Genomic DNA, 25,506 nt, shown 5'->3' on the forward strand with positions numbered 1-25,506 from the left:
CAATTTTCGCCCATTGTCATCACGTGTTTTTTTTTATTGTTAAAAAATATATATATCTGGAGACTGCCACAGTGCCTGTTTCAGCATGGAAGCATGATCAGGAATAGAGAGAGAGAGAGAGAAAATTGAGAGGTTACAACACTCAGCAAATCCTGCAGGCTGGAAAGAGCTCGGAGGCAAGGTGACACCCGGGCATGAGGGTCTGTTGGAGTGGGCGGGAGTCTGTTGGAGTATAGCGGGGGGGGGGGGGGGGGGGTCTGTTAGAGTATAGGGGGGGGGGGGTCTGTTAGAGTATAGCGGGGGGGGGGGGGGGGGGTCTGTTAGAGTATAGCGGGGGGGGGGGGGGTCTGTTAGAGTATAGCGGGGGGGGGGTCTGTTAGAGTGGGGGTTGGGGTGGGTGGCGGTCTAATCGAGTGTGGGGGGGTGCATGGGGATCTTAGAGTGTGGGAAGCTGGGTGAGATCTGTTGGGGGTGGTGGGTTGGGATTTGTTATAGAGTGGGGGTGATGGGTTGGGGTATGTTACAGAATGTGGGGGTGATGGGTTGGGGTCTGTTACAGAATGTGGGGCGTTGGGGTGGGTGTCTGATACCAATCAATCCAGTCGAAACGGTAGTTAACAAGAACTGTGGTTTTAATCCGGTAGAACGTGCCCATCAGTAGCTCCTCCCTCACTGAGAGGCTGTCCCGAATCCATGGGTTATATATCTTCTCAGAGAGGCGGAGCCAACAACATCAACACAACAACAGTAACAGTGAGTAAATACAATAATATACACAACAGACATACCACAGTGTCCTCGAGTATGGGGGTGGATGAGGGTCTGTTAGAGTGTGGGGGGTTGAGTGGGATCTTTTAGAGTGTTGGGAGTGATGGGTGGGGTCTATTATATATTGTGGGGGTTGGTTGGGGTCCTTTATAGAGTGAGGGAGTGGGTGGAGATCTGTTATAGAGTGAGGGAGTGGGTGGGGGTCTGTTATGGTGTGTGAGAGTGGGTGGAGTCTGTTACAGAGATTTGGGGTGTGGATAGGGTCTGTTCGAGTGTATTTGGGGGTCTGTTAGAGTGTTGTGGGGGTCAGTTGGAGTGTGGGGTTGGCGTGGGTTTGTTAGAGTTTTGGGGTAGGTGGGGCTTTGTTTCCAGAGCTGTGAGACTGCAGGAGCAGGTGGAGAAAGGCTTCTGCGCGTATATGTGATTTACAGATGTGGGAATCAATGGTTATGGCCTACATGCCACATGTGCAAGTAGCTTTGATGCGGGGCTTTGGGTGTCCCCCTGATCATCTGGCTCTGGCAACCTCGCCAGGGAAAGACTGCATGCCGGCAGCATTCAGCCCAGGACAGGGGACCATGGCATCAAATACAGGGCAATCTCATAAGATAAGGGATGGTTGGTCACCCTGGACTGTGAGGGGTGACCTAATAGAAAAGGATAGCTGAAGTGGGGGAGGTGGTTAGGTCAGTTGGCTGGGCATTTGGTTCAGAATAACAACAACAGCATGGGGCCTGATGCTTGTTCCAGCTGGGGTAATCATGGGGGCTGCCTTTTCGCCCTGCCCTGTAACAAAATCACAGCGATAGCTGAAGACAAACAGGAGATGGGGACAATTTTCCCAGGTGCTTGAAGGCAGGGGTGGGAGCTATAAAAATGATTGGAAAATTATATCAGACAGAAATGCTAACACATTCCTTCTTCCTGTATGTTCACACACAGTTTTTGCTGGAACTGCCAACAACGGAATGGAAACTTAAGCACTTATATTAAGACTGACCTTCTTTGCAATCAGTTCAATGCAGGCAGAACATCCTGAAAGATCCACAAATTTGGCTATAGCAGGTAATGTGAACTATAAAAAAGTCCTTCAATTGTGAACAACGCCTTATTTATTTTGCTCAAAACAATTTTATGTAAAATTTACAGCACAGGATCAGGCCATTTGGCCCTACTGATCTATGCTGGTGTTTATGGTCCGCACATACGTCCTCCCACATCAGCTTCATCTAACACTTTCAGCATAACCCTTATTCCTTTCTCTTTCATGTACTTATTTATCCACTCCTTAAATATACTTAAATACACTATATTTTCCTTCAAGATTGCCAAGTGATCTCAAGTTCCGTGTTCTCAGCACTACCTGGACAAAGTTTCTTCTGAATCCTCCAGTGGAATTATTCCATTGTATTCGCCATTCTTCCATCTAAGTAAGATGAATGACATATGCAGCATGTCAAATCCATTGGGGATGGGCTAACTTCATACGGTGCACTTTTGCTGCTGAGACCAGTCTGTAAGAGACAGGTTCTGGCACAAGTGCCACCTATTAAGTTGGTATTGGGTATCATTGTTTTCGGTGTTGGTGTTTGCTGCCAAGCCACTGTAGCCACTGATCATCACGGTGGTTGCACGCTGGCCTCCATGACTTATGGCCAAACTTGCTCTATTGTTGGCTACTGTCTCCCATGCCAGGTGTGCAACCAAAACTTTACACAGAACCTAGACCGTCCTTCTGGTAATCTGGCTATGGCACCCTCGCCATTCAGAAAATCCTTAGGAATGCCAACATCTTCCTGTCTACAAATGTGCCTGAGCCAACATTTCTACTTGATGGATACCAACATACTGAAGAGTTTTGCCTTTCAGTGGACTGCCACATTCATCATTTTGTCCTTCCATGAAATGCCCAGAATGCACTGCAATAGTGAAGATGAGCTTCATTTCTTGATTGCTGAAAGTTGTCCCATGTTTCAAAGTCATGCATCAAAATGCTGAGATCGCATAAACCAACATCGTGGCCCTAAGAGTTAGCTTCTTGTTATTCCGTGACTGTTTTGTGAATCAGCAGCTTTCCCTATGCATGCATTGAGTTCTGCAAAACGTGACAGATCGTTTGGCACTGTGGACCCAAGGTTGCGAAATTGATAACCACTGTCAATGGGGTGTTATGTAATGTGATGAGATTCCCATGGTCCCTTGACCTGTTTTCTTTGTCCTTATGGTCATGGAGTACAAGTTATAGGAAGAGACAATCTGAGTCAATATCCAAGGTTCCATATGATAGATTAGTGCAGATCAGTGTGGAGGGGTTCTCTGATCAGGAAATGCTGTATTTTTGTCTTCACTTTGTTTGGATGGATTGTGATGGGGATTATTAACGACTATCTTATAATCATAACCCTTAATTTTGGACTTCTCCACAAGTGGAAATATCTTCTCTATATCTATTCCTTTGAACAACTTATTTTAAAGACCTTCATCAGGCCTTCTTTGATCTAGTCAAAAGATCCTTACCTGGTCAATCATTCCTGATTGTTGCGAACTTAGTCCTGGTACTATCTTTGTAAAAAAAACAATTTCTCTCCTCTATCCCTTTTTTGTAACGAGAGTGTAGAAGCCTACACTATAAGTACAATTAACTCTTTAAAAATCAGCTGAAGAAATTTGGGTTCAAACTGTTTAACTATTTAAATTGCCAACTGTTATCAGTGTTCATAGAAAGCTTACCCACAGTTCACTCACAAACGTGATATGCAGATAACTTAAGATTTGGCATTACAAATGAAAAATCATACTTTCAATTTGCCATTACAATATGTAAAATATGAAATAACTGCTGCAATTCTACACATTAAAGAATCAAAATACTTGAGGGAGAAAATATTGCAGGGATGCAGAGAGGGAGCAGTGGAGTGTGACGACATGGATAAGGGGTTCTTTTTCAGGTTGCCGACCTGTAAATAGTGGGGTTCCACAAGAATCAGTGCTGGGACTGCAATTGTTTACCATATATAATGACTTGAAGGAAGAAATCAAATGTACTGCAGCCAAATTTGCAGATAACACAAAAAGAGGTGGAAAGGCGAGCTGCGAGAGGGATACAAATCGTTTGCAAGGAGATATTGATAGGTTAAGTAAGTGGGCAAAAAGTCGGCAAATGGAGTATAATGTAGGAAAATGTGAAGTTGTTCGTTTTGGAAGTGAGAACAAAAAAACAGTATTTAAATAGAGAAAATTTGAAGAAAGCTGCAACACAAAGAGACTTAGGAGTACTTGCGCGTGAAGCACAGAAAACTAGCACACAGGGGCAGCAGATAATCAGTAAGGCTGATGGAATGTTGGGTTGTAGTATAAGAGTAGGGACATCTTGCTGCAACAATACAAGTTATTGGTGAGACCATATCTGGAGGACTGAGCAGTTTTAGTCCCTTTATTTAAGGAAAGATTTATTTCATTATAGGTGGTTCAGAAAAAAATCACGAGGATGATCCCTGGTATGGAGGGATTGTCTTATGAGCAAAGGTTAAACAGTTTGGAACTCTATTCATTGGAATTTATAAGAAAGAGAGGTGATCTCAGTGAAGCATATGGCACTCTTAAGGGGCTTGACAGGGTAAATAATGAGAAGATGTTTCTCTTCATTGGAGAGTCTAGGACCAGAGAACATAGTTTGAGAATAAAGGGGTGCCAATTTAAGTCTGAGATAAGGAGGAATTTCTTCTCTCAGAGGGTTGTGAATCTTTTGAACTCCTTACCACAGAGAACTGTGTGGACACAATCGGAGATAGATAAATAAATTCTTGATCTTTGAGAAAATGAAGGGTTACAGGGAAAGGGCAGGAAAGGGGACATGAAGATTGTCGGATGAGACCCGAGGAGCAGAACAACCTACTCCTGTTCCTATTTCTTATGATCTTATGGGTTGCTCTTTAAAAGAGCCAGTACAACCTCAATGGCAGAATGGCCTCCATTTGTGCTGTACTATTTTATGTTTTATAATCCCAGGCAAACAGTTCACCTGAATACAAACATTAGCATTTCAGCATCTACAAAGTAAAGCTAAGCATGATAGCAATTTATTTAAAATATGTTTTTTTTAACTCCATCTAGGCTGAAACTTCAAGATATCATTGCACTTTTGGAGGTGCTGTCTGTTGGATGCAACATTAAACCAAGGTCCAACCGGTCTGTTCGGATGGATGTAAAAGATCCTATGGTACATATTTGAAGGAAACCAAGAGTTTATCCCTGGTGTCCTAATATATGTCCCTCAATCAACATCGCGAAACAGACTTCTGATCACATTGCTGTGTGTTGTACTTCACTGAGGATGTTTTTTTAAATTCAGGTCGCATTTATTGTCCATCCCTAGTTGCCCTTCAGATGGTGGTGAGTTGCCTTCTTGAACCGCTGTAGTCCATGAGGTGTAGGTACACTCAAGGGAGTTCCAGGATGTTGCCCCAGCGACAGTGAAGAAAGTGGCGGTATATTTCCAAATCAGGGCGGTGAGTGGAAATATAATAATATTCTTTTTATTGTCACAAGTAGGCTTACATTAACACTGCAATGAAGTTACTGTGAAAAGTCGCATTTGCCATTCCTTCACTGTCTCTGGGACTACATTACGCTGGTCTACATTACGACGGGGACTGCAATCCAAAAAGTACTGCATCGACCACAAAGCGCTTTGAGAAGTCTGGTGGTCGGGAGAGGCGCTATGTAAATGCAAGTCTTTGCTTTCCAATGGCAGACTTTCTCCCGCAAAATGATGTTATCATGTTGGGCATAACTTGTTTTCAACAAAGGCCAAACTGGTTCTGGAGAAAAAAATCACGAACATAAATTTCATCCACATCATAAATTTTAAAAACAAATAAAATGTATTGAGAGCCACATTTGCCGTCTGCTTCATACAGCAGCAAGGCTGCAGCGTGGTTAATTGTCATGATGTGGAGATGCCGGCGTTGGACTGGGGTGAGCACTGTAAGAAGTCTTACAACACCAGGTTAAAGTTCAACAGGTGAGGAAGGAGCAGTGCTCGGAAAGCTAGTGTTTGAAATAAACCTGTTGGACTTTAACCTGGTGTTGTAAGACTTCTTACTGTGGTTAATTGGCAACCGAGCCCCAGCTGCATGTCACCGCGCACGCGCAGGGCAAGTGGGTGAGGCGAGGTCTCTGATTGGTACATAAGCCGTTAAATGGTTTGCCTCCCTTGGTTGGGGGGGGGGGGGGTTGTGGGAGAGAGGCAATAGCCCCACCGTCACCGCGCACGCGCAGGGAAGTGGGCGGGATGAGGTTTCTGATTGGTACATAAGCTGCGCAATGGTCTGCCTCCCTGGGGGAAGTCCCGCCCACCGTCACTGCGCACGCGCTGGAACATTTCAAGCCGCTGGCCAACCGCCTGCGAGATGACCGACGTCACCCATGACCAATCAGCGCGCCACGGTTTGGACCAATGAAAAGTGAGAACATGCATTTCCCACCCACCCGGCCTCGAGACATCGGGAAACGGAAGGGGGGTAGGAATACAACAATGCTGGATTTTATTGAGGACGTGTGGGGATTGCAGTTGCTTTTTGATGGACGGCAAGAATCGAATCTTCGTGTTATTGAAGACGTCCGTTTGCCCCGGGCATCCCGACCAATCGGAGGCGCCGTGTAGGATCACGTGGGGTGGTTTGAATGTGGCCCCGCCCCTTTCTGACCGCGGGCAGCAGAACGTAAACAAGCTTGCGATCGAGGAGGGCCCTGTTCCGAGGTGTGGGTGAGGCTGGTCGGAGTAGTTCGGGGGGCGGCTGATAGACGTGGGGTTTTGTTCGACGTTCTTTTATGCTTTGGGGAAACTTGAGTGTGAACTGAAGCGGCCGAGCTCTGTCTCTCTAACCCCCCCAACTCCTTTGGCCAGGTAGGAGGTTCATCACCGACACTTGTTCTCTCTGCACCCAGAGCATCTCTCAGGCAGCCCATGAAAAAAATGAAAATCGCTTATTGTAACGAGTAGGCTTCAATGAAGTTACTGTGAAAAGCCCCTAGTCGCCACATTCCGGCACCTGTCCGGGGAGGCTGGTACGGGAATCAAACCGTGCTGCTGGCCTGCTTGAAAAGCCAGCGATTTAGCCCAGTGAGCTAAACCAGTCCCTGGGGAGGGGGGTGAATTGTGCTGGGATGGCTGGCGAGCCCTGCCCTGCACGGTGGTTAGCACTGCTGCCTCACAGTCCCAGGGACCCGGGTTCAATTCCGATCTTGGGTGACTGTGGAGTTTGCAGGTCCTCCCGCTGTCTGTGCGGGTGCTCCGCTTTCCTCCTGCAGTCCAAGCCTGTGGGGGGAGTGGGCCTACGATTGGCTGCTTGTTCAGAGGGTTGGTGCAGACCTGATGGGCTAAATGGCCTCCTACGCTGCAGGGAGTCTATGTACAGCGCAGCAGGTGGTGCTTGAAGGACTGTAGGTCGGTCATTTGTGCGCTCTAACCACCTGTTCTGGAATTCCTACTGTGATGAATGAAGCTGTTTGGCATATCAAGCCTACTCTGAGGAAACAGGGTCACCCAGAGGAAACTCAAGCAGACGTGGGTAGAATGTGCAAACACCACGGTCACTTGAGGCTGGAATTAAACCTGGGTCCTTGGTGCTATGAGATGGCAGTGTTAATTGCTATCACCCTGCTTCCTGCCACAGCCTGTGTATTCGCCTTCTCTTTCCCCCACCCCCCCCCCCCCCCCCCCCCCCAAACCCCTCTTGAGCCTTTTCCATCTTGGTTGGCTTCAAGCCGGGCCTCTAGTGAACGAGCAAGTACGTTTGACCTCTTCAGGGATGCTCTGAGGGATTTGTGATAGTACAATGTTTAACACAGTTGTTTCACACCTCCAGGGTCCTAAGTTCGATACCCGGCTTGGGTCACTGTGCGGAGTCTGCACGATCTCCCCGTGTCTGTGTGAGTTTCCTCCAGGTGCTCCAGTTCCTCCCACAGTCCAAAGATGTGCAGGTTAGGTGGATTGGCAATGCCAAATTGCCCTTAGTGTCCAAAAAGGGTAGGTTGGGTTACGGGGATAGGGTGGAGGCATGGTCTTAAGTGGGGTGCTCTTTCCAAGGGCTGGTACAGACTCAATGGGCCAAATGGCCTCCTGCACTGTAAATTCTATGATCTCGAAAGCGCCTGCGCCATTCTCCCGGGCACTCCCCTGCTCCGTAGAACAGCTGCCTTGGAATTCTCGTGTAGGGCATATGAATAATATGGCCTCCCCATCTGGTCAAGCTGGCTTAGGAAAGGATACTGCTGTTGGACTGCCTTTTTTGTCACCATATTTGGGGGACCTTGCAAAGGCACTGCTGATTGTACTTCTCCAGTGTTTTGAGGTGCCTTCTGTTGGTTGTCTAAGCAACATAGGAGTGCAGGGATCATCTACTTCTATGTCTTATGGTCTATTTTAACCAGTAAGGCTTGTACTAGCCTCCCCGAACAGGTGCCGGAATGTGGTGACATGGGGCTTTCCACAGTAACTTCATTTGAAGCCGATTTGTGACAAGTGATTTTCATTTCTTTTCAAGGCTACAGGGTTTATGTGGATGAGGTGGGTAAGTGGAGTTGAGGATTATATCAGATCAGCCATAATCTCATTCAATGGTGCAGCAGACTCGATGGGTCGAGTGGCCTATTTCTGCTCCTTTACATCATTTCAAAGATTCTTTTTGAACTATGTCATTAAAAAAGACGCTGCTGCTTCGAAATGTCCCAGTTTTAAATGATAATGAAAACTTTAAGATCTTGCCGAATATCCATTAAACTACTTTTTACTGTTGCGGGATGCTAAATTCTTAAACGAGTTAAACTCTGGTTTGAAAATTAATTACGTTGTGAAACTGCCATTCTTTTACAATGGAGTTAGATCTGACTAGTCAGATGCTACTTCAAATACAGAAGTGATGGTGAAAAAGAAGCTTTGAACTTGTGTTGTCTTGGGATAATTGATTCGGTGAGAATACTGTCCTCTAGGCTGCAATAGTTGGGGTGTTGTGCACCAGATTTTTTTTTTAACTTCTCATCTGATTTATACCTTATTTTTTACTTTCAAAATAATTAATTCTCAATCCTTTGGAAAACAAATCCATAAAAATAGTTTTATAGTGACTGATGGAATAAGTGGCACAACGTCTTTTTTCTTAAGTTAATCAATATTAAACTTTGTTTTTACTTGCATTAGCCTAACTTGTTTCTTTTCCTTTTTCAGTTAAAGCATTTATTGAGCTGACTGGAAACTCGCTTTGAACGCCAGAATGAATCTGCCAACTAATGATGGTAATTGCAACACTTGCATGTTTGCTGTCTTGAGTTGAACAATACCTGTTGTAATTGCAGTTTCCTCTTCAATTCTGAGCTGAGCTTCCAATCTGTTATCCATTACAAAAACGCTTATTTCCATCTCCACAACATCACTTCCTACCTCAACCCGTCTTGCAATAAAGTGTTCAGCTGTACCTTTCTTGCTTCTTTTTCATTTAGTTATTTCAACTAAACCATTGATTACCTGCCTGATTCTCTTTCATCCAGCCCATATAAAAATGGGCTCATCCAATAATTTACTACTTATTTTTACGATCTCTGTAGCGATCATTAACGTTTGAAGAAAAAGTCAAACAATTATTTACTAAAAGAATGAAGCCACAAGGTTCCACAATTAATTTTACTGTATAATGATCAAGTAAAGCAATCACTACTATATAAACACAGTCTTGAATTATTACTTTCTGGACATCGAAAAACATAACAGTGAGAATGTTGGCCATTTTGAATGGCCCAAAAATGCGGGCAGGTCCGATCGGACAGTACTTGGCTCATAAGGTGAGTATGGTTAATCCCGCAGGAGGGTGGGGGGGGAGACCGTAATTCACGGCGATGAACATAGTAACGGACCCGTGGGGGTGATTCATTAGGGTTAGTGGGACCCTGGAGGGCGTCCCAGTAGTTTGGGTAAAAATATATGCTCCGAACTGGAATGACGCGGAGTTTGTCATGAAAACTGGCTGAAATCCAGGATTTGTACACCCACCGACAGATCATGGTGGTCGCTTTTAATTGTACAAGACCTGGGCTCGACAGATCCAACTCCAGGACAGGTAACCTGACAGACATGGCACACGAACTAAACACCTTCATGGAGCAGATTGGGAGGAGGTAGATCTGTGGAGGTTCCACCACCTGCGGCGAAAAATAATTCTCCTGAAAATGAAATTTTGCTTGTTGTCGCAAGTAGGCTTCAAATGAAGTTACTATGAAAAGCCCCCAGTCGCCACATTCCGGCGCCTGTTCGGGGAGGCTGGTATGGACTTACTCGAGGATAAACTTTTTTGTAGTAGGGAAGAGTGCTTCCAGCCGTCACAAAGGTAGAATACTCAGCAATCATAATGTCCGATGTGCCGCCTCACATGGATGTGGGCTGGAGAAGGAACAAGCCCAACGCCCCCCCCCCCCCCCCCCCCCCCCAGAGGCTGGATACAGCTGTTCTCGCCAAAAAGGAATTTAACACTAAAATATCTCATGCCATCAACAATTGTGTGTTCTGCAACCAGAATGGGGAGGTCTCACCCTCCACGTTTTGGGAGGCACTGAAGGCTGAGATTAGGGGGGAAATCCGGGACGGGGGCAGAGGGAAACCAAGCAGCGGCTGATCGGCTCCATACTGGAGGTGAATCGGCAGTATTCCATGACCCCAACCGTGGAACTGCTGGAGCAAAGGAAAAAGCTGTAAAATTTGACCTCCACAAGGGGGGCCTTCTATGAACATGGAGACAAAGCCAGCCGCGAGCTAGCACACAAGTTAAGAAAACAGGCCGCCGCAAAAGAGATAGCTCAGATTAGGGACAGTAACGGTAAGATAGTAGCGGACACAAATAAGGTCACTAAGGCCTTTACGAACTTTTACCGAGGGCTATACACCTCCGAGCCCTCAGGGGGGCCCTTGGGGATGGAACAGTTCCTTGACAGACTGGACATACCAGTGGTGGGGGAGGACAAGAAACGGGCGCTGGAAGCACCACTCGGACTCTGGGTGAAATCATGGAGTGTGTCAACTCCATGCAATCAGGGAAAGCACCAGGACCGGACAGGTTCCCAGCAGACTTTTACAAAGAATTCTGAGCAGCGCTGGCCCTGATCCTGCGGGAGATGTTCAATGACTCACTGTCTTAGGGGCCCCACGCTGGCACAGGCCTCTATCTCGTTGATCTCTAAGAAAGACAAGACCTGACAGAGTGTGGACCATACAGACCCAACTCTTTTTTATTTAAAAAAAATTTTTATTCTCCTTTTTCAAATTTTCTCCCGAATCTATACCCACCAACAATAATCAGTAACAAATAGGTAAATCTGCATATCAATAACAACAATCCCATCCTCCCACCAAACCCCAAACAATAGCCTGCATGTTCACACACACAAATGACAAAAATAAATTAGGGATCAGCCATAGGTGCCATTAACACACACAGACCCCCTCCCTCCCAACCCTCCCACCCACATGCCCCAACTAATGTTCGATGTTATCTAGTTCTTGAAAGTGCAGAACGAATAATGCCCATGAATTGTAGAACCCCTCAATCCATCCCCTTGGTTCAAACTTAACCTTCTCAAGAGTCAAGAATTCCAACAGGTCCCCCTTCCACGCCAGGGTACAGGGTGGAGAGGTTGCTCTCCAACCTATCAGCATCTACCTTCGGGCGATCGACAAGGCGACGGCTACAACATCTGCCTCCGCACCCGTTTCCAACCCTGGCTGGTCCGACACCCAGAATATGGCCTCCCGTGTCCTGTTTCATGTGCACCACTTTAGAAATTACCCTAAAAACCTCCTTCCAGTAATCCTCTAGCTTTGGACAGGATCAAAACATATGAACGTGATTAGCGGCCCCCCCGCCTGCAACATTCACACACATCGTCTACTCCTTTAAAGAATCGGCTCATCCTCACTCTCGTGAGGTGTGCTCTGTATAACACCTTCAGCTGTCTCCGTCTCAACCTCGCGCACTAGGTGGAGGCATTCACTCTCCGGAGCACCTTACTCCAGAACCCCTTCTTCATATCCTCTCCCAACTCTTCCTCCCACTTTGCTTTGATCCCTTCTTGTGGTGCCTTCTCCTCTTCCAATATAGCTCCGTAAACTGCTGACACCACCCCCTTCTCTAGTCCCCCTGTCGTCAGCACCTCCTCCAGCAATGTGGAGGCCGGCTCCACCGGGAAGCTCTGTATCTCCTTTCTGGCAAAATCTCGAACCTGCATGTATCTAAACATTTCCCCCTGCTCCAGCCCATACTTTGCTTCCAGCTCCTTCAATCCTGCAAACCGACCCCGAAGAAGCAAATCTTTTAGTGTCTTAATCCCCTTTTCCTCCCATTGAATACTGACTTGAAAAGCGAAAGTTCTGGTGAGGCGACTCGAGAACTGCCTGCCAGATGTGATTGCGGAAGATCAGACCGGGTTTGTTAAGAGAAGATAACTAAAAGTGAACATCAGACGTAGTTATGACCCCATCCATGGAGAAGACACCAGAGGTGATTGTCTCCCTGGATGCTGAGAAAGCCTTTAGTAGAGTGGAGGTATCTAATGGAGGTGCTTGAATGGTTTGGGTTTGGAGTGGGATTTACCATGTGGGTCAGGCTACTATACAGTACTTCTATGGCGAGCATACGGACGTATGGCACCAGCTCCAAATACTTGTGGCTGCACATGGGAACGAGGCAAGGGTGCCCACTTCCCCTGCTCCTGTTCGCACTTGCAATTTAGTCGCTGGCCATTGCCCTTAGATCAGCAGATTGGTGGATGGGCATTCGAAAAGGGGCAGAGGGCATAGAGTCTCACTCCGCGGATAACCTGTTCCTCTGTCGAACCCCCTAGCCAGCATGGGAAAGATAACCAGACTCCTCAGGCAACTCGGTGCCTTCTCGGGTTACAAACTCAACTTGAGAGCAAAGTCTTCTTGTTTAAACCACCGAGGGGAGAGTGGAGCTGGAGGAACTACCGTTCAAAGTAACCCAAATCAAGTTCAGGTACCTGGGGATCCAAGTGGTAACCTTCTGTTCTACCACTGGGCGGCCAATGCGGAGAGAGTGGGGGTGACTAAGGGAGCCATGTAATAATGTAATACAGGTTAGCACTTCCATGCAGAATTAATGGAGCACTGAATTGACTTTCAATGGGACGTTAAACTGAGCACTTGTCTGCCTGCTCATTTAGACATTAAGGCATCTATGTCATGACATCACTAGAAATGTAGAGAATTCCTAGTGCCAGCATCCTCCCTTCACCCCTCACCACCAAAACCATTTACATGGTCAATTCATTAATTCACTTTTCTTTTGGAACCTTGCTGTGTAATACTGGATGCATTGCTTGCCCACACAGCAAGAGTGACTGTTTTAAATCTTGGTTTGCAAACTGCCTTGTCACATCTTGAGTATGTCAATGATTTGTAAATGTAAGCTCCCTCACTGATTCTTTGAGTTTGATTAAATACATTTTGTGTATTTTCATAATGAAATGTCAAAATGCTTCACACAGTGAATTACTTCGGAATGTAGACTGTTGTAAATTCTGAAACTCGTGTTTAAAGATATTGTGGGTAATATTTGTAGAGTAGCTCAACACAAGATGAAACCTTTTTCTTTTCCTGTTAGATGTTAACTTTATAACTGAAGAAACGTTTGATTTTGGAATAAGTTTCCCAACTGAAAGGTAAGGTGGGCTTTGTCAAGAAGTATAACTTTATTTGAAGGGGCAATAACTTTTAAAATTACTTTTTATTTTCAAGTATATTTATAGTGCATATTACTTCGGGAATACATTTTTGTCTGTTTTAGTTTTTGGACCATGTTCTAATTGCCGTTATCTAAACCAAGCACCCAAATCAGGAGATTGTTTTTTTTTTGTTTTGAATTGTAAGTTTTTCTATATAGCTTGCACTCTTTGTAGGTGCCCGTTGTACTCTTCTGACACTGAGCAGTGCCAAGGAAGGTGTCCTCTTACTTCCCCTTCCTTTCATGAAGAATTGACTATAGTTAATGTTTCTGGATTTTTTCCTTTGCAGTACCATACCTGAAACATTAACATGTCTTTTCCTTTCAGGCGCTGTCTGACTTCTTGTATCTTGTTTTTGTTTAAGATTTTTAACACTTGCATTTTTAAAAAATTCTGTTTTGGTCTTTGTATAACTGCACCTCCCTTCAAATGTATTTTTCTCAAAGGATCATATGTTTTTTAGAATTTTTTTATGGGTTTGGGCAGTTCTTCAATTATTGAGCAAGTAAATTGTCCTGCTTTAACCTGTATTCAGTTCAAATGTTTATGCTTGTACAGCCAAGAATCATTGCTTGAAACTGATCCCGAGGAAGTCTTCATTGGCCCGGCCAGAAACTCTGAGAGGTGTGTTGCTATGGGAATCGATGTGAACAGTAACAATGGAAACCAGCAGAAAACAAACGAAAGCGTGCTGAAGTGGAGTCCCCTTAGTGCTGAAAAACTTGTAGAAATCGTGAAGGAAGCAAATCGCCTGGCAAATCAGTTTGAAAAATGTGCTTTGAAGGAAAAGGAAAATGCAAAAATACAGGGAAGAAGTGGAAATGACCGATTAAAATTAGAAAAAGAACCCAAAGCGAAAATCAGACTTCTACAAGATGAGAGACCATGTAAGAAAAGCCCGCGAAGTCCAAGGAGAGATACATTTTTTGTATTGGATAGTCCAAATAAAGCTCTTCTTCCTTCTGTGAATCTTCAGGTTGCAAATGAATATAGTCCAATCACTAACACTGGAAAAGCACATACTAATGAACCTCAAATCGCCAATTGCAGAACAGAGTTGACCAGTGAGTCTGAACAAGTAACCGCTGACAAACCAAATCTATCAAAGGAAGGTAACCTATCTGCAGAAAGAGAGGAAGCTGCTGTTAAGAAGGTGCTATATTTCACTTAGTTTTGAGCTTAAATTAGATACAGAAATACCATTTATGCACTTAATAGTAGAATTACTAAAATATTAACCGTGTCTAAGCATACTGTGCCTTGCAATAGGAAATTAGTTTGTACTTTAGTAATTCATTTCCCATAATAACAAACTAGCTACTACCAACTAAATATTTGTTATAATAGCACTTGTTTTTGCTGCCTTATTACTAATTTTAACCCAACATCAATTGATTCCTGGGAAAAAGCACATTTTCCCATTTCTTTCCCTTCTGTATTCATAAATATTTTTCTTTGCTTTTATTTGTAGGAGTCGGTGCTTACCAGACCATCTGGTTTGAAACTTCCATCTAGTTTTAACAGAAAAGGAAACATGCATTCAATATCTCCATCCAAACCCTACCAGTATCCTAAAAAGGATTCACTGCATGCACCGTTGGCCTCAACCAGGAATCTGAAGCAAACCAAAAGTAGGTACATGAAACCATTTTAGTACTTTGCATTATACGTGCAGAAAAAAGTGATTAACCCAATGTTATTATGCTTTTAAAAAAATAGCTGATATTTATACCAACATTTTAGCATTTAAGCACCCCAGAAAATGTTAACACTATAGTCAGTCAAGCTGCCGTAATTTCATTTAATATTGCCATTTGTATTTTGTATATTTCTGTTGTTTTGATTTTGCAGTAACTTGTTGTATAATAACAAAAGGTGTTAAAGTGGAATTAAATTGTAAATGCCTGCTGCATGACCTGCACCCAGGCAATTGTAGGAGGGAAGAAAATGTAATGGTTTTTATTTTTGTAAAAGGTACATCATTAAACAACCCGGTAAATCCCTCTGGAAAGAGTACTATGTTTCGCAACAAACAAGGTACAGATAAAGCACCAATGATATCCGAGAGAAAGATGCCTAGTTCATCAATCTCTTTTAAACCCTCTACTGATAATCTGAAGCCACTTCCAAGTGCTAACAGAGTTACCAGCACAGAGATGAGCAGTCGAATACAACCACCAAGCAAGCTGATTACTCCTGGAAATCGTTTGAGACCTGGATCTGTCTCATCTATTCGCACAGGAAACAAAATTGAAAGGGCCAGTACAGCTGTGCTTAAAGGGAAGGGATCAGAAAGGCAACTCAAAACCACAGGTGAATTTTTTTTTCTTTTTATTTTGAACCGTTTCTACAATTATGAGGCAATTCCAATATTAAATAAGGAGAGGTTTTCTAGTGGCATAGTGTGTTCAGATTTCTGCCTCACTATATATTGTCAATTGTTTTTCTGTTTCTTTTAGTTGCTTCCACTACACATCTGAATTCTGGTGTAAGTGCTTCAGCAAACCAAAATAGGACTCCACCCAAGAAAACAACTTCAAGTAATGTTGTAAAAAGGTAATGTTTCCTCAATTGCTTAAAGTGTAATGAGTTGAATTGAACTATATCTGCGAAACATCTCATTGTTTTGCTTAATACAAATTGCTTAAAATCTGTGCTATTCTGTATGCATACAGCAAGGTACCCAGAGAAAGTAATGAAACAGAAAAGACTGGTTAATCTATTTTGATAGTGTTTAAGAGTTGAATATTGACCAAGGAACCACAAGAACTCCATAATCTCTGTAAGTAGTTCTATTGAACCTTATCATTTATATAAAAGGTGGCTAAGGTTCTAGATTAATGTCCCATCTGAAGAATGGCATGTCTGATCATACAGCTGCTTCAGTCTTGACTACGTGTTGCACAAATGCTGATGTGAGGTTTGAATCCTCAATCTTGATTTGTAGATAAGAATACAACCAATTTAACTGAGTGGGACGACAAATTTGTTAATGCTGTGTCTTATTCGTGCATGCAGCCCACTATCAGTTGATTCATTCAAAACAATTACTTTCCCGCATTATTCTTATAGTTTAGTTGGAAAAAGTAAAGAGTACTTGTTGGTCTTCTCTGATTTTCAAGACAAAATTGATACAAAGGAAATAATTTCCTGTTGAAGTACTGGAGAACATGTTATATTCAAAGAGTCCAATTCAATTCATGATTACACACTGGGTTTTGTTTTAAGGAAGAAAAGGTTGTAGTTGTGGCTGTAGTTTTAATTGAGGCACAAAATGGTGAGATGCAAAGTTTCATGCAGTGTCTGTGCTACTGTAGGGGCAGCATGGCGGCGCAGTGATTAGCACTGCTGTCTCATGGTGCCGAGGTCCCAGGTTCGATCCCGGCTCTGGGTCACTGTCAGTGTGGAGTTTGCACATTCTCCTCGTGTTTGCGTGGGCTCCTCGCCCACAACGCAAAGATGTGCATGGTAGGTGGATTGGCCATGTTAAATTGCCCCTTAATTGGAACAAATGAATTGGGTACTCTAAATTTATTTTTTTAAATTTCTGTGCGACTGTGAGGAAAACATGAACCTTGCCAGTTGCTTTATTTTTTGGTAAAGTGCAAACTTTTGAGATGTATACATTTTGCGAGAGCACAAGTTATATTCTAAATCTTTTAATTTGCCAATTTTACCATCGTAACTGCAATTTTTATGTCGAAAATCCAAATTGTAAACGAGGGACAACTGCATGTGTTGAGCATGTATCATCATGCTTGTTAAAGATGCAAAATATTAATAGTAGGTATTTTGACCAGGAGCTTGATATTGATTACAACTAGCAAACACCTAATTTATCTGGATTTCCACTGGAAGTACTTGAGCATTGACCTCAAGTGCCAGCCAGATTAAAACGCTAAACAGCACAATCATATTTGTGGTAGACAGCTACAAACTTGTGAGCTGCTGCATGAGTAAATTTGAGTTCCAAATTTTAACAGTTTTATTCTGGCTCACTAACTCTTAGTATTTAGTCATTTTCTAGATTTGAGTTTAGCATTACAGACATTAATTGGTCATCAGTGGATAGCACAATTGATTCACGGCTCCAGGGTCCTAGGTTCGATTCCGGCTTGGGTCACTGTCTGTGCGGAGCCTGCACATCCTCCCCGTGTGTGCGTGGGTTTCCTCCGGGTGCTCCGGTTTCCTCCCGCAGTCCAAAGATGTGCAGGTTAGGTGGATTGGCCATGATAAATTGCCCTTAGTGTCCAAAGTTTCCCTAAGTGTTGGGTGGGGTTACTGGGTTATGGGGATAGGGTGGAGGTGTTGACCTTGGGTAGGGTGCTCTTTCCAAGAGCTGGTGCAGACTCGATGGGCCGAATGGCCTCCTTCTGCACTGTAAATGCTATGATAATCTATGATCTTGGTTTGGCAGACGCTCAGCAAATGAGAGTTAATTTATCTTCAGCAAAAAGGTCATGCATTAGTAGCGAAGCTCATGTGAATAATTATGAAGCTTTTACCACTAGTTATAATTTAAACCAGTACATTAAGGGGCGAGGGAGAAAAATAGTCCGATTTGTTATCCACCAAACACCAGTAAAATCTGCAACCAGTTAAATAAGGCATTTAATCAAATTGTCAGTTGAATTAACAGCAGTGACATTTGACCTCAGCAAATTACCTTTTACCTACTGCACAGACATCAACAACAACTTGCAGCATCTTCTCACATCAAACCTCTGAAAGCACTTCATTGGTATTGTGAAGCAATGTATGAAATACCAAACCACATGTATATTTGGGGAGATGACCAGAAAGATTAATGATTGGGAAGAAAGACTAGGTGAATTAGGGGGGAAATTTGAGAGCTTGGGGCCTTTGCAGCTGAAGGTAAACTACAAATGATGATGCAATTTAAATCTAGGATGGGCAACAGGCCAAAATTGGAGGAGCACAGTTATCTTAGAGGGTTGTAGAGCTGGAGGAGATTGCAGAGATAGGGAGGAGCAAGGTCTCTGGTGTTCTTGACTAGGAACCAGTTATAGATCAATGAGCAATGGGGTGATAGATGATTGGGACAAATTGATACAAATTAGGATATGGGCATCAGAATTTTGGATGCCTTCACGTTTCTAGAAAGTAGGACATGGGGCACCAACCGGGAATTTGTTTAATTTCATTAAGTCCAGAAGTAACAAATGCATAGATGAGGTTTTCATCAGCAAATAATCTGAGCCAGGGCCAGAATCAGGAAAGGTTATGGAAATGGAAACAGGTGGCCTCTGAAAGTAACGACAGATGATTGGAAGCACAGCCTGGGGTCAAAGATGAAACAGGTCCTGATAGTCTGGTTCCACCTCAGACAGTGACCAGGGAAAATGAGGTGAGTTAGTTACAAGGGAATGGGGTCTGTGGCAGAGACAGAAGACACTGGTTTTAGTCTTTACAGTATTTAGTTGGAGGAAATCTTTTCTTATCCAGTTGGACAATCAGGGTGACACATTTGAGACAATGGAGGAGTCGATAGATGCGGTAAGGTAGAACGGAATATCGTTGGTATTCTTGTGGAAACTGGCACTGTATTTTGGGCTGATGTTCATGAGGGGTGGATGATGTTCATGAGGGGTGGCCAATCGAGGATACCGAATATGTCTCTTTGGTGAGCACCAGAGGTAATGGTGCAGGAGTGGGAAAAGAAGCCATTGCAGGTGATTCTTTGAGGATGGATGAATAATTTAAAAATAGATTTGGGTGAGTGCTGTTCCAGCCAACTGGATAACAGTGGACAGATATTGCAAGAAGCTTTGATTACCTTGTTAAAGGCTGCAGACTGTCACATAAACACAACCCCTATTCAGCATTTTTCCATTTTCATCTTTACAACTCTCTGAAAGGGGAAACCATGCATACTCACTAGTAACTGGTGCGTGGGATGGGGTGATTTTCATTCTGTCATTGTGGACTAGATCTGCATATAGATCCCCATTTTTATTTATTTAAGTAAAGTTGCACAAATTTTACTGAACTATTTTCGCATCACTTAGCATTAATGTTTGGTTTTGTATTTTCATATCCATCACATTTAGTCATTTGTTCTTCTGTACTGAGATCAGTCTAGCATTTCATGTAAAAGTTTTGCTTCACTTAAAGCTTGTCACTTGTTTGTGTGATGCTACAATTTTTGGAAAGATCTGCATTGTGAAGTACTGTGAAGTTCAGTATTGTGAAGTTCAGTGCTAATATTCTCATCTAAGTCAAAGTTGTGGATTTAAGTTCTGCTCCAGAGTCTTGACTTAAAATTACGCTTATGCTTCAATGCAGTTCTGGAGTCTGTTTGTGGGGCCTTGTTCTGTACAACTTGGCTGTCTAATTTCCTTACATTGGAGCAATAGCCTGTGCAGCATCATGTGGCAAGAAAGGTGTAGTGTAAAGGCAAGATTTTTTTCTATTTTACCAGCATTTTACCATTGAATTTTCATACACATTTTAGAAATATGAGCAAGATTTACAAAAAATGTAATTCTTATCCAGTACTTTCTGCCAGAACGGAAGCTGCGCATTACACTAGTGTTACTGAGGTATTTGCATTTATGGGTTCAGAACTAATAGCATGAAATATAAAATATTCAATGTAAGACATGTCCTGTTCCCTCATCTGGTATGATCTAATCGCTGCCCATGGGACGAACTATAATTAATAGAATATACTACAAATTTAGATCTAATAGAACTAGTCTTGAAAGTTGCTCAGAATATTTTAAATTTCTCAACATCGAAATGACATGGTACCTAAAACATAGACAGCTGAAATTCATGAACAATTAAATCACATTTTAAACAGAAAACATTGAAGTAGAGGAACGATTTTACCAGAAACAGGAGATTGGGATTGTTTTATGCTAACTAGGCCACCAAATAGTAACATTATGGTGGGGCAGGCAATAAACAAAGAAATAACGGACGCATGTAGAAATGGTACAGCAGTTATCATGGAGGATTTTAATCTACATGTCGATTGGTTTAACCAGGTCGGTCAAGGCAGCCTTGAGGAGGAGTTTATAGAATGTATCCGCGATAGTTTCCGAGAACAGTATGTAATGGAACCTACGACGGAACAAGCGGTCCTAGATCTGGTCCTGTGTAATGAGACAGGATTGATTAATGATCTCATAGTTAGGGATCCTCTCAGAAGGAGCAATCACAATATGTGGAATTTAAAATACAGATGGAGGGTGAGAAGGTAAAATCAAACATTAGTGTTTTGTGCTTAAACAAAGGAGATTACAATGGGATGAGAGAAGAGCTAGCTAAGGTAGACTGGGAGCAAAGACTTTATGGTGAAACAGTTGAGGAACAGTGGAGAACCTTCCAAGCGATTTTTCTCAGTGCTCAGCAAGGTTTATACCAACAAAAAGGAAGGAAGGTCGAAAGAGGGAAAATCGACCGTGGATATCTAAGGAAATAAGGGAGAGTATCAAATTGAAGGAAAAAGCATACAAAGTGGCAAAGATTAGTGGGAGACTAGAGGACTGGGAAATCTTTAGGGGGCAACAGAAAGATACTAAAAAAGCTATCAAGAAGAGAAAGATAGATTATGAGAGTCACTTGCTCAGTATATAAAAACAGATAGTAAAAGTTTCTACAAATATATAAAACAAAAAAAGAGTGGCTAAGGTAAATATTGGTCCTTTAGAGGATGAGAAGGGAGATTTAATAATGGGAGATGAGGAAATGGCTGAGGAACTGAACCGGTTTTTTGGGTTGGTCTTCACAGTGAAAGACATAACATGCCAGTGACTGATAGAAATGAGGCTATGACAGGCGAGGACCTTGAGATGATTGTTATCACTAAGGGGGCAGTGATAGACAAGCTAAGCGTGCAAACTTGGGCAAGCTAAGTGTAGACAGGTCTCCTGGCCCTAATGGAATGCATCCCAGAGTTCTAAAAGAGATGCCTAGGGAAATTGCAAATGCACTAGTCATAATTGACCAAAATCCACTGGACTCTGGGGTGGTCCCGGTGGATTTGAAATTAGCAAACGTGACACCACTGTTTAAAAAAGGAGGTAGGCAGAAAGCGAGTAATTATAGGCCAGTTAGCTTAACTTCGGTAGAAGGGAAGATGCTGGAATCTATCATTAAGGAAGAAATAGCGAGGCATCTGGATGGAAATTGTCCCATTGGGCAGATGCAGCAAGGGTTCATAAAGGGCAGGTCGTGCCTAACTAATTTAGTTTAATTTTTTTGAGGAACATTACCAGTGCGGTAGATAATGGGGAGCCAATGGATGTGGTATATCTGGATTACCAGAAAGCGTTTGACAAGGTGCCACACAAAAGATTGCTGCATAAGATAAAGATGCATGGCATTAAGGGTAAAGTATTAGCAAGGATAGAGGATTGGTTAATTAATAGAAAGCAAAGAGTGGGGATTAATGGGTGTTTCTCTGGTTGGCAATCAGTAACTAGTGGTATCCCTCAGGGATCACTATTGGGCCCGCAATTGTTCACCATTTACATGGATGATTTGGAGTTGGGGATCAAAGGCAATGTGTCCAAGTTTGCAGACGACACTAAGATGAGTGGTAAAGCAAAACATGCAGAGAGTACTGGAAGTCTGCAGAGGGAGTGGGATAGCTTAAGTGAATGGGCTAGGGTCTGGCAGATGGAATACAATGTTGACAAATGAGGTTATCCATTTTGGTAGGAATAACAAAAAAAGGGATTATTATTTAAATTATAAAATATTAAAACATGCTGCTGTGCAGAGAGACCTGGGTGCGCTAGTGCATGAGTCGCAAAAAGTTGGTTTACAGGTGATTAAGAAGCAAATGGAATTTTGTCCTTCATTGCTAGAGGGATGGAGTTTAAGGCTAGGGATGTTATGCTGCAATTGTATAAGGTGTTACTGAGGCCATCCTGGAGTATTGTGTTCAGTTTTGGTCTCCTTACCTGAGAAAGGATGTACTGGCGCTGGAGGCTGTGCAGAGGAGATACACTCGGTTAATCCCACAGCTGAAGGGGTTGGATTACAAGGAGAGGTTGAGTAGACTGGGACTGTACTTGTTGGAATTTAGAAGGATGAGAGGGGATCTTATAGAAACATATAAAATTATGAAGGGAATAGAGAGGATAGATGCGGGCAGGTTGTTTCCATTGGCGGGTGAAAGCAGAACTAGGGGGCATAGCCTCAAAATAAGGGGAAGTAGATTTAGGACTGAGTTTGGGAGAAACTTCTTCACCCAAAGGGTTGTGAATCTATGGAATTCCTTGCCCAGTGAAGTAGTTGAGGCTCCTTCATTAAATGTTTTTAAGATAAAGATAGTTTTTTTGAAGAATAAAGGGATTAAGGGATTAAGGGTTAAGGTGTTAGGGGCGAAAAGTGGAGCTGAGTCCACAAAAGATCAGCCATGATCTCATTGAATGGTGGAGCAGGCTCGAGGGGCCAGATGGCCTACTCCTGCTTCTAGTTCTTATAATGTTCTTATGTTCTACTACCTCTTTAATAAAAACCCAACATAAAAAGGTTTGCTTTTCCTCCTGCTGTGTATCATTTATCCTACACATGGTAGAGATGGCATAAATTAAAAAGGTTTGAAACCAAATGTAATGTTCATAATGTTATGTAGGTTATTCAAAACATTCTTGCTTCACCTAGTGTATGTGCTAAACATTCTGCAGATATATGCAGCATTGCTGTTTTAAATTCTATGGAACAGGATATTACCACTTTTAAATATAATCTTGTGTATAGCTTTGTCTGCAGTTTCTAAATTAAAGTTTGCTTTCTTTTTCAGATGATTTTTTTTCATTCAGGGGTTCAACAAATACTAAATCTGAGGGATGGCCTTTCTTGACTCTAACCAACCTGTGTACATCCAAATTTATTCAAACTTTACTGTGGAATGTTGTGGTCTTGTAAGGGAGATGATGTATATGTGGAAACGACTGAACACTTCAGTTCACAAGATAGTAAATTTAAAGTAGATGAAGTTTCAAAGCTTTCTCTGATATTTCACTGAAAGGTTACTCGGTGTTAATAACTTCAGATGAAAAGTGACTTTATCCTTGATATTTTTGGGGGGAATCTCAAATTTCTGATTATTTCAGTGCTACCACAAATTCTGAATTGTGAAAATTCATCTTAAAAACTCCAACTTTATAACTTTTGGTTTGACTGCAACTTCAATCCCACAAAAGTAGTATTGGAACCATTTGGAGACCAGAGAAAATGTATTTGTAAAATCTGAGACTATAATGCACATGGGGATTCCTATCTCTTTGTTTTAAGGGATTAAAATCTGACAAATCCCTGGGTCCTGATAGCCTACATCCTAGGACTGTAAATCTATCTGCAGCTAACTATGATTTTCCAAAATTGGAAGTTAACAAATGTTACACCACTTTTCAAAAAGAGGGAGAAAGAAAATGGGGAACAGTATACGTGTTAGCCTATCAGTTGTTGGGCAAATGCTGGAAGTTGTTATCGAGGAAGTCTTAACAGTTCACGTAGAAAAATACAGTGTGATTAGAGCAAGTCAACATGGTTTTTTACTAAGGGAAAATTCTGTTCGATAAATTTGTTTTGAGGATACGACTAGTAGAGTAGATAAATGGGAACCAGTAATTGTAATATTAAAAGCCTGGATTTTAAAAGGGCATTCGAGAAAGTGCTACACAATGTTAATAGGCAAAGATAAGGGCTCATGGAGTTGGGGTAATATATTGGCATAAATAGATGATTAGTTAAAGGACAGAAAGAAGAGTGGGCATAAACAAGGCACTTTCAAGTTGGCAGGCTGTGACTAAATAGTGCTGCAAATATCCGTGCTTGGGTTCCAGTTATATACTATCTATACCGATGGCTTGGATGAAGAGACAGTAATATCTAAGTTTGCTGAATACAAATCCTAGGTGAAAAGGCAAACTGTGGGGAGGACATGGGCTGCACAGAGATATCGGAAGGTTAGTGAATGAAAACTAAAACTAGATGGCAGTTGAATATAATGCAGAGAAGTATGACGTTATTCATTTTGATCATAAAAATAGAAAACAAAATATTTTAAAGTTGTGAAACTTGTAAATGTCGATGTTCAAAGAGACGTGTATGTGCTGCTGCAAGGAATGCACAAAACAAGCAGGTACAGCAAGCAGTTAGAGAGGCAAATGGGATTGGAGTACAGGAATAAAACCTCCAATTGCAATTGTACAGAGTTTTGGTGAGACCACCACAGTTTAGATCTCCATATTTAAGGAAGGATATACAGCATTGGTGGTACAACAAAGGTTCACTAAATTGGTCCCCAGTATGAGGGGTAGCTTAATGATGAGAAGCTTATTGGTCTTATCTCTGGAGTTTAGAATAATGAAGCAACCTCATTGCAATATAAAAGATTCTGAAGTGGCTTTATAGGGTAGATGCTGAGAAATTGTTCTACTGGTCAGAGAATCTAAAACATATGGCCTCAGGATAAGGGGCTGATCATCTAGGACTGAAATTAGGATACATTACTTCACTTCAGGGATTGTGCCTCTTTGTAATTCTATACCCATGACGACTGGATGCTCCATCATTGAATGCATTTAAGGCTGAAATAGACAGATTTTTGGAATGTTGTTTGATGGCCATAGAACTCAGCCGGTTCACTAATGTTCATCAGGGAACAGAATCTGCTACTTTTTTTCCAAGTTTGACCAAGTAGTTGCCTTTCTGCCTTGTGTCCTGTTTCATGAATATATATACACACACACACACTAAAAGAAGAAAATAAGTCTTGCTATATTCTGAAAAGGGAAGTATCTGAAAAAACAGATGTGAGAATGATCTTTGTAAAGTTTCGATACATTTCTATTAAACCTTTTGCTTCTATTTTGGTGTTAAGCAACACATTGTGATTCATTTTGTAATAAAACCTATTATTCATCAAACATGTTTTAAAAGCCTCAGTAAATGTATTTTATAACATTA

The 25,506-nt window shown here is 42.4% G+C and overlaps 1 protein-coding gene across 9 annotated transcripts; it reads left to right on the forward strand.

Annotated features, from left to right (window-relative positions):
* The first annotated feature begins 20 nt into the window (after nt 1–20).
* Nucleotides 21–25,506, forward strand: LOC119978003 (proline/serine-rich coiled-coil protein 1-like). 9 transcript variants are annotated; one of them, XM_038819295.1, is made up of 12 exons: nt 55–181; nt 645–753; nt 1,711–1,833; nt 4,882–4,987; nt 5,144–5,276; nt 8,996–9,063; nt 13,434–13,491; nt 14,113–14,707; nt 15,026–15,185; nt 15,529–15,867; nt 16,014–16,110; nt 23,336–25,506. In XM_038819295.1, the coding sequence occupies exons 6-12, from the start codon at nt 9,042–9,044 to the stop codon at nt 23,337–23,339; spliced, it is 1,275 nt and encodes a 424-aa protein (XP_038675223.1). In that variant the 5' UTR covers nt 55–181; nt 645–753; nt 1,711–1,833; nt 4,882–4,987; nt 5,144–5,276; nt 8,996–9,041; the 3' UTR covers nt 23,340–25,506. The 9 variants fall into 9 exon arrangements, with proteins under 9 accessions (XP_038675225.1, XP_038675223.1, XP_038675224.1 ...); XM_038819297.1 differs by lacking the exon at nt 645–753 and having other exon boundaries at nt 21–181; XM_038819296.1 differs by lacking the exon at nt 5,144–5,276.

Source organism: Scyliorhinus canicula, chromosome 15, assembly GCF_902713615.1.
Source record: "Scyliorhinus canicula chromosome 15, sScyCan1.1, whole genome shotgun sequence".
Lineage (NCBI taxonomy): Eukaryota > Metazoa > Chordata > Chondrichthyes > Carcharhiniformes > Scyliorhinidae > Scyliorhinus > Scyliorhinus canicula.

Coding starts and splice junctions, on each gene's coding strand:
- LOC119978003 (XM_038819297.1), top strand. CDS start 9,042: ATGAATCTGCCAACTAATGATG. Junction 9,064..13,433: donor GAATCTGCCAACTAATGATG/GTAATTGCAACA, acceptor TTTTCCTGTTAG/ATGTTAACTTTATAACTGAA. Junction 13,492..14,112: donor ATAAGTTTCCCAACTGAAAG/GTAAGGTGGGCT, acceptor ATGCTTGTACAG/CCAAGAATCATTGCTTGAAA.